Consider the following 8,393-nt stretch of genomic DNA (forward strand, 5'->3'; position numbering starts at 1 on the left):
ACTCGTCAGCTGCATCAGGACTGGAAACCAGGCTTGGTTCGTCCATAATGGGGCGACGAGTAGCACTGGGCATCCGTTTTCCCTGATTCGCTCTAACACCTGGGGGAGAAGCGTGACAGGGGGAAACGCATAGAGCGGGCAGCGGGGCCAGACGTGGGCCAGCGCGTCCCTGCTCTTGGAGAAAAATTCCTGACAGTGAGCGTTCTCTTGAGACGCAAATAGGTCTATTTTCGCTCTGCCAAATGTCCTCCACAGCAGTTTGACTGTCTGCGGGTGTAAAGACCATTCTCCTGCCGGAAGATTGTTCCTGGACAGTCTGTCTGGTCCCACATTCAGGTGGCCGGGCACATGCGCTGCTCTGAGCGAGCGCAGATTGTGCTGAGCCCAGACCAGGAGGCGTTCCGTCAGCCTGTGAAGGGTTCTGGATCTGATACCTCCTTGGTGATTTATATAAGCCACCACTGACATGTTGTCCAAACGGACCAGGACGTGGTGTCCTATTATATGGGGACAAAAGCGCCTCAGCGCGTTGTCGACTGCCATCATTTCCAGGCAGTTTATGTGCAGAAGCTTCTCCCGTTCTGACCACTGGCCGAAGAACGGTCTGCCCTCTAGCACCGCTCCCCATCCCGAGGTTGAGGCGTCCGTAGACACCACCTTCACACTCGAGGAAGTCCCCAGGCTTACACCTGACCGGTACCAATCGGTCACTGTCCAAGGTTTCAGAGCTGCGATGCATTTCTGATCGACCTTGAGGCGCAAGAGACCGGAGGTCCACGCTCTGCGCGGAACGCGCGGTTTTAACCAGAACTGCAGCGGGAGCATGCGAAGCAGACCCAGCTGAAGCACTGAAGATGCTGAAGCCATGAGACCCAGCATTTTCTGAAACTTCTGAAGACTAAAGTGCCGTGGCGAAAAGTTTCTGTCATGCGCTGAATACTCAGCCTGCGCTGCGGTGACAGTTGTGCTGTCATAGACAGCGAGTCCAGTTCTGTACCCAGAAAAGATATTTTCTGACTGGGAGACAGCGAACTCTTCGCCCAATTGACTTTGAGACCTAAATTCTCGAGGTGATCGAGTAATATGGTCCTGTGTTCTATGAGCTCTGACTGTGATCGAGCTAGAACCAGCCAATCGTCCAAATAATTCAGCACTCGTATGCCTTGGAGCTTGAGGGGTACGAGCGCTGCATCCATGCACATCGTGAATGCACAAGGTGCCAGGGATAGGCCAAACGGCAGGACTGTGTACTGATATGCCTCGCCCTCGAAGGCGAATCTCAAAAATCGCCTGTGACGTGACGCTATTTGTATTTGAAAGCATCTTTCAGATCTATCTACATGAACCAGTCCCCTTGGCAAATTTGCGAGAGGATTTTCCTGGTCGTGAGCATTCTGAACAGTCGTTTCAGAAGTGCTTTGTTTAGTCGTCTTAGATCTAGAATGGGTCTGAGACCCCCGTCTTTTTTGGGAACCAGAAAATATCTGCTGTACATGCCCCCTTCGCTCTGAGCTTGTGATAAGGGTTCTATAGCCCCTTTGCTCAGTAACTTCGCTATTTCGGCTCGAAGTAGGTGTGCTACTTCCTTTTTCACCGTAGTTTCGATTCGCGCCGCTTGGCGTTGCGGGCGTCGACCGAACTGTAGCAAATAGCCTCTTTCTATAATGTTCAGCACCCACTCTGATACCCCGGGAAGCTCTGCCCACGCTTTCGCGTGAGTGGCTAGGGGTAGAATGATATCTGGGCTCTGGTCGCGACCTAGTGGCGAGCGGAGAGCATCGGTGTGCTGTAACATGAGCGCCGCGCTTGCAGCGTGTGAGACTGGGGGCGCGCTGATCACAGCGCGCTGATCGCCTGCCCGCGCTCAGTTCTCCTACAGCGGTGTGCTGAGAGAGAGCGAGCGGGGCGAACCCCGTGGGGTTTATTATGTCTGTGAGCGAATGAGGGCGCGGGACATCGGGCCCATGCAAAATGCTGAGAACACCGTCTGTTTGTGCAGACTGTATGTGCGTTGGTTTCGTTTTTACAGAAACCGTGAGACATGTAGTGTGTAGTGTTTGCGGGCACTGGGACGTGGGCACAATCACTACATTTGGTGCACAATCGACATGAGTCGATTTTATTTGTGCGGGCCGTGTGTGGCGGGCCGTGTTTGTGTGTAGGAATGGGCACTGGGCAGTGGGCATTTTTACTACACTCATAACACCATCGGCCGTGGCCGGAATACCAGAAAATACACTCTTTATGGGATTTATCTGGGTCGCCGTAAAAACGGCGTTTGTGTGCAGGCAAGCGGGCTGTGTTGCCGACTTGTTTACTGCAGAATACGCTGGAACAGTCACAATTACTGGAACTGAGCGAGCGAGAAGTTTTGGTGGGAGTCCGACTGCAGCGGCTAGGAATACTTTGTGTTGCCATAGAAACAGTGTTTGGGCGCAGGCGAGCGGGTTGTACAACGCACTCGTTGGCTGCAAAATACACATCTGCAGTCGCCTTTAAGGGAACTGATAGAACGAAAGCATTGACGGCATAATTTTATTTGCCAGTAAACCCGGGATTCGAACACGGGTCTCTTGTGCAAAATCCTAAGATTCTACCACTGAGCCACAGGGGGGAATCCATAAGCTTTCAGTTAGCACGAGCATATAAGATAGCGTCAACATGTATGCTTCGGCATTTGTTTGCAGGCGTGCGTGTATTTATAACAGGCTCGTTTGCTGCAATATTGATATTTCCAGTCGCCTGAACTTCAGAGGGGAATGAGAAATGGAGACTGGTCCGGCCTCAGCGGGACTAAAAGCACTCTCTTTTCTCATTTCGCCAGCGACGCACGCGAACCATAGAAATGGTGTCTGGGTGCAGGCGAGCGGGTTGTACAACGCGCTCGTTGGCTGCAAAATACACATCTGCAGTCGCCTTTTAAGGGAACTGACAGAGCGAAGCATTGACGGCATAATTTTGTGTGCTGTTATACCCGGGATTCAAACACGGGTCTCTCGTGCGAAAGCCTAAGATTCTACCGCTGAGCCACAGGGGGGGTACACATAAGCTTTCAGTTAGCACGAGCATATATGAAAAATGGAGGTTAAGTCCAGCCTCGGCGGGACAAAAAACACTCTTTTCTCATTTCGCCGGTGAATGTGGCGCAACTAGGGCGGGGTAGCTTTTCTTATAACGTAAAGAAAAAACTAACCCCGTGACCGTCCACTTCCGGTCTCCCTTGTGAACGGCGCAGTTTGCGCGGCTCGAACAGAGGGAGAGAGAAAGCTAGCCCCGTGACCTTCCGCTCCTGACATCCCCTGTGAACGGCGCAGTTTGCGCGGCTCGAACAGAGGGAGAGCAGATATCATCCCCCCCAGACGCAGCTTCTTGGTCTACATCCACGACGGAAGCGGCGGGACGCGGCGGCCGCTGTCCATCAGGAATAGACTCAGCGAAGCAGGTGAAGCAGGCGGGCGCACCGGCGAGCTTTGCGGGCTGGGGGAGGTTCCGGGACCCGTTGAGTACGGCGCTTTTTACGGCACGGTACCGCGGCGGGCGGAGGTGCAGTCTCGGAGAAGGATGCCAGGCGAGTCCTCAGAGTCACCGTAGGCATTAGCTCGCTGAGGGCAGCGCCGTCAGCGAATGCGAGAGCTGCGTGATCCTTACCAGGAAAAGGGGTGTCTTGAAAAAGACGCCCGGCTCTTTTAGTGCAATGAGAGTGTGTGTCGCGGCGGCGAACACACACATACACAAAAGACAGTAGCAGAGAAAAGGATATGTACGCCGGAAAGCGTGAGCAGGAACGGCGACTGAAGGCGGCGAGATGTCGACCAGCAGCTTCAGATGCAGCACTAATCCCGCTGAGTGCTTCTATCAGACGGCGCGGCTTCTTCCTCTCGGGATCCAGCGATGCGTGAGCTTCGCTGAAGAGATGAAAAATTGGTCAAACCAGCCTCTCGAGGCTATATTTATAGCCGGGCCCCACCCTCTTTTGGCGGGACATGACGTATTGGGCGCGAAGCGCCCTCATTGGTTCTGACGTCATGAGGGGCCTCTCTCGATAGGCTGGTGCAGTTGCCGCAGAGCAGCCAATGGGCGGCGAGCTGTCTCGCCCATGTCTGCATGCTGCTGCAATGCGTTTTACATTATTGCAAAATTAAGGATAATTTTTTGGCTTCATTATCTCGTGGAAAAGAGGTTTTTCCCTAGCGTAAGATATTACGCAGTACGAGAGAACCTCTCGTAAGAGAACCACATTTTCTGTCATTTTCATTTTCTAAGCCTGACTTTTATAAAATGCATCAGTAACATAAATTAATGTTGTTGTTGTCCTTAATCCTTAATTCTCTCTTGTTCTCAGTGTGTCTGCAGGCCACTGTTGAAGGTAATATTGGAGGCTTTGCTGTCTTGCCTTGTTCTTCCATTGACAATGGCTTTAAACATGAAGATATAACGGTTTATTGGAGACATAACAGCAGCCAAAATGTTTATGACATACTTGAGGGTAAAGGTTCAGTAGAGAAGCAGGATCCGGCATACAAGAACAGAGCTGAAACCTTTCGTAATGAGTATATGAAAGGAAACTTCTCACTCAAACTCAACAAACTTCAGTACAGTGATGCAGGAAAGTACGTCTGCTACATAACAAAGGCACATCAAAATCCAAGCACACAGCTTTTCATCAAAGGTATGTCTTAATTTATTCATTTAAAAATACAATGTTAATGACTGATTTAATGAAACATTCTCTAAATGTTTTTGTGATGTTTTTGTCTTACAGGCAGAGGAAACCATGGAGCAAAAACAATAGCAGAGGGGATTGTGTTTTTAATTCTGCTTAATATTCTACAATTTATTTGAATTTATTTCTGTAGTTCGAATGAGACATAAGAAAACTACAAATTTGACTTGCTTTACGTCAAGCGTTACAATAGTCATTATTTAGTTTTTCTTCGTTTCTGATGGCGCAATACATCATACTTTCATGAAATCATGCAACATACTCTACCTTGTCTGTGGACATCGTTCATTCCAAAGCCGGTGCTAGATAAACAGCGAGCGTGCGTGCGACAGTAGGCTGTGGTAGGCTAAATTATTTACGACAGCGGTAATGGACAATTCTGCTTCCAACCTGTAGGGCGACCGAAGAGGAAAAGTTCCTTAGTGTTGCTTTAAGTAAAAGTATTGCTACTTAAGAAATTATTTAGTAGAAGTACAGGAAAATAATATGACTCAAGTAAGAGTAAATAAGTAGTTTGCTGAAAAACTACTCAAGTGACTACGTTACAAAGTACTTTAGACTAAGACAGATCAGACACAATTATTGTTAAAAAACTGTTAAAAAATGTGGCCACGTGCTCAAGACAGAGACAATGGGAGATACAGAAACAATCTCTAATACAGACTTTGCTGCATTAATCATAGATGAACTGATCTATAAATGAACATGCATCCCAGAAACTGTGTGAATGATTTACTGTCTTATGCACTATTATGTATATACTACAGTATATATTTTATTATACAACCAACGGTCAATGTAACCCCACCTGTATCATGCCTCCTATCTAATTAATCCTCATTTAATGATTTAGACTTTAATGCACGTCACCTTCTCTTAGAATGCAGTATGTGTTTATTATATCTATCTGGGCTGGGTTTCCCGATAACGTTGTCTCTTAGCGCGCTACGAAGGCTCTTAAGGTATAACTTAACTAAAGGTATACCATTAGGCATGTTCCCCGAACCATACCTTAGAACAGGGGTCACCAAACTTTTTTCTCTGGGGGCCACATTATCGTTCCTGACTGTGATGGGGGGCCGGGGCCGGGTCAGCTATATAACATAGAATTGTATGACCCAGACCAAAATGACCACCAGCAGGCCTCATTGTGTAGTAGAGATTACTAGCCTGGCACAGCCATCCCCACTACTATATCAACACTTGATTCCTGGCACATATTTGTTTATCTTTACTAGTGGTTTGCAAAAGTTGTAATCGAGTCTTCACACTTTGTTTTATTTAAAGTTATTCTTCACAAATAATTGTTGGTCCACTGTTCTTTGAAAACTCTGCACTCTCTTTTAGGGGTGGAACGGTACACAGAAGTCACGGTTCGGTTCATACCTCGGTTCAGACATCACGGTTGGGTACAATGAATGGAAAAGCAAAACAAAAATGCAGAAGGCTTGTGCATGTCTCAGGCTGGACCACCAAAAGAAAAATAAATGTCTTAAGCCTTGTATTTTTTTTTAAATAAGTTTTATTAATAAAGTAAAGGCATAGAACCAGTTTATTTGTAGTGCACTGACAATAGTTTTATATAATTAGTTCATTAATTCAATTAATAAAAATACCTTGATATGTTTGGTAATTGTACCTGAATTAATTGAAAATTAATCTGCTACATTTCAGATTAATATATTTGTTTTCCTTAAAAATGCAATTAACAGTAACTTAAACACTTTGCAGTTTGGCAGTTTGAATGATGTCCTGTATAAACTAAATGACGGAGTATGTTTTTATGTTTCCACTGTTCGATCGCGGCCGCGCCACACACACACGCACACACACACACACACACACACACACACACACAAATATAACACTTTACGACTTTTCGATCGCGCCCACACCTCTCTCTCAACATACTCCAGCATTGCAATCTTTACACTGCAGCCTGCTTCAGAGCTTCAGAGCTAAGGCGGAGCTACAGATTAGGTGTCCCTAAGAATCCGCGTATCTAACAGTAGTTCCGCATTACATTAATTAAATTGCACGCAAGTTTTATTTATTTTTATACCGTGTATTCTCCGTGTAAATGTATGCACCAAACTGTGACGCCCGTACCATGACGTACCGTCCATGACATCTTTTGGGGATTGCCTCATAGGGCCGGTTCAAGTAGTGGGGGGCAGAGGGGCTGGGGGGCCAGTCAAAGGGGGCTGGCGGGCCTGAATCGGCCCGCGGGCCTTAGTTTGGTGACCCCTGCCTTAGAAAGCTGCTTAAGATATACTTTCTTACGTGCGACGTGAGCCATGTGCTGTCCGTGGCGATGCTGCTGAATTGGTTGATATCGATAGCTCGAGAATCAATTATTCTCTTGTCCAGGGGCTGTTTCACTGCGTTATGCTAGAAAGTGGAGTTTTTTATAAAAGAAGCACTTCAGAAATAGTTGAAATTACATTTATTAGGACTATTGGATATTATAAAAAATAATCCAAACTATAATAGCTTATAATAGCCTAGCCTACATATTTTAAAATTGTAACATATATTTCTGCCACAATAACCATTTCAAAAATTTTACGTGCTTTCTTCTCTTTCCCATTTTTGTTTGCTGAGGTGGAGCTGCGATGAAATATTGTTCTTGTAAATACTTTCCAGCATTTCAGTTATAAAAGTTTGCATCTTACGTACGGTGCTCGGCAGTGATCAAAAAGGATTTAAACAGTGAATTTTGAATCTCTTCTTGTAAACTCAGACATGTGGATTCAGACGGCAATTAAATTACCACACGACCTGTTTGTCAAAAAACAGTAGGCACTAATTTGGACAAGGATTTTTACGCGGGTTGGGTGAGAAAAAACACTGATATTATGGATTCAGACGGCACTAAAATAACTGACTTACCCCTGTAAATGTTTAAAATACCGGACGAGCCCATGAGAAACAATTAGCGTCCAAATAGGATTTAACTGACAGTAGCCTATGCTTTCACTGGCCTTTAAAAGTACTCTTTTATTAAATTAATAATAGAATATATAATAATAATATAGTTAAAATTCTAACAACAATCAGTGTGATTGACAATTTTATTCTTTGCATGAAAACACTTGAATTAGCCTAAATGAACACTGTCTGGGAGTATTAAAACTTCAGAGTTATATTCGTATAGACCTGCAACAGTGATAAGGTAAAGCTAAGAGTGGTCCAGACCAATCTTCCGAACGTATGACTTACAGAAGGTATACTTAACTAAGAACGTTTCGGGAAACACGTATTAACGATAAGGTACAGCTTAAGGTGTAACTTAAGAACGACGTAGCGTTAAGAAGGTTTCGGGAAACCCAGCCCTGAGCATTAACCCATTTAATCCCAATTTTTTCCCAGACACAAAAATATCCAAATCATGTGTCATTAGTACTGTATCCCTTTGAAACAATCAATCATAATTTTTTGAAATTTTCATGGAAAAGTGTGTGAAAAAGTGTGTTTTATGATCGGTCACAATTGTGACCGGTGGGATACTGTGTTGTATCAACCATTGTATTGATTTAATATAGGTCTATTTGACCTGTGCAGTGTGTTTGTGTGTTTTTTTGCGTGTGTGTGTATGTTTTTTTTTTTTGTGTGTGTGTGTGTTTTTGTGTGTCTGTGTGTGTGTGTGTGTGTGTGTGTGTGTGTGTGT

The 8,393-nt window shown here is 45.5% G+C and overlaps 1 protein-coding gene across 2 annotated transcripts in view; it reads left to right on the forward strand.

Moving 5' to 3' along the window:
- The window catches only part of LOC307169392 (V-set domain-containing T-cell activation inhibitor 1-like), a 32,205-nt gene extending 25,887 nt beyond the window's left edge, over nucleotides 1-6,318 (forward strand). For both annotated transcript variants that reach the window (XM_079890010.1, XM_079890011.1), the window contains exons 3-4: nucleotides 4,343-4,669; nucleotides 4,763-6,318. In XM_079890010.1, the coding sequence (XP_079746136.1) occupies nucleotides 4,343-4,669; nucleotides 4,763-4,842 (407 nt within the window). In that variant the 3' untranslated portion in view covers nucleotides 4,843-6,318. The remainder of the gene's footprint in view (nucleotides 1-4,342; nucleotides 4,670-4,762) is intronic.
- The last annotated feature ends 2,075 nt before the right edge of the window (nucleotides 6,319-8,393 follow it).

The sequence above is a fragment of the Squalius cephalus genome, assembly GCF_949319135.1.
Source record: "Squalius cephalus genome assembly, chromosome: 13".
Lineage (NCBI taxonomy): Eukaryota > Metazoa > Chordata > Actinopteri > Cypriniformes > Leuciscidae > Squalius > Squalius cephalus.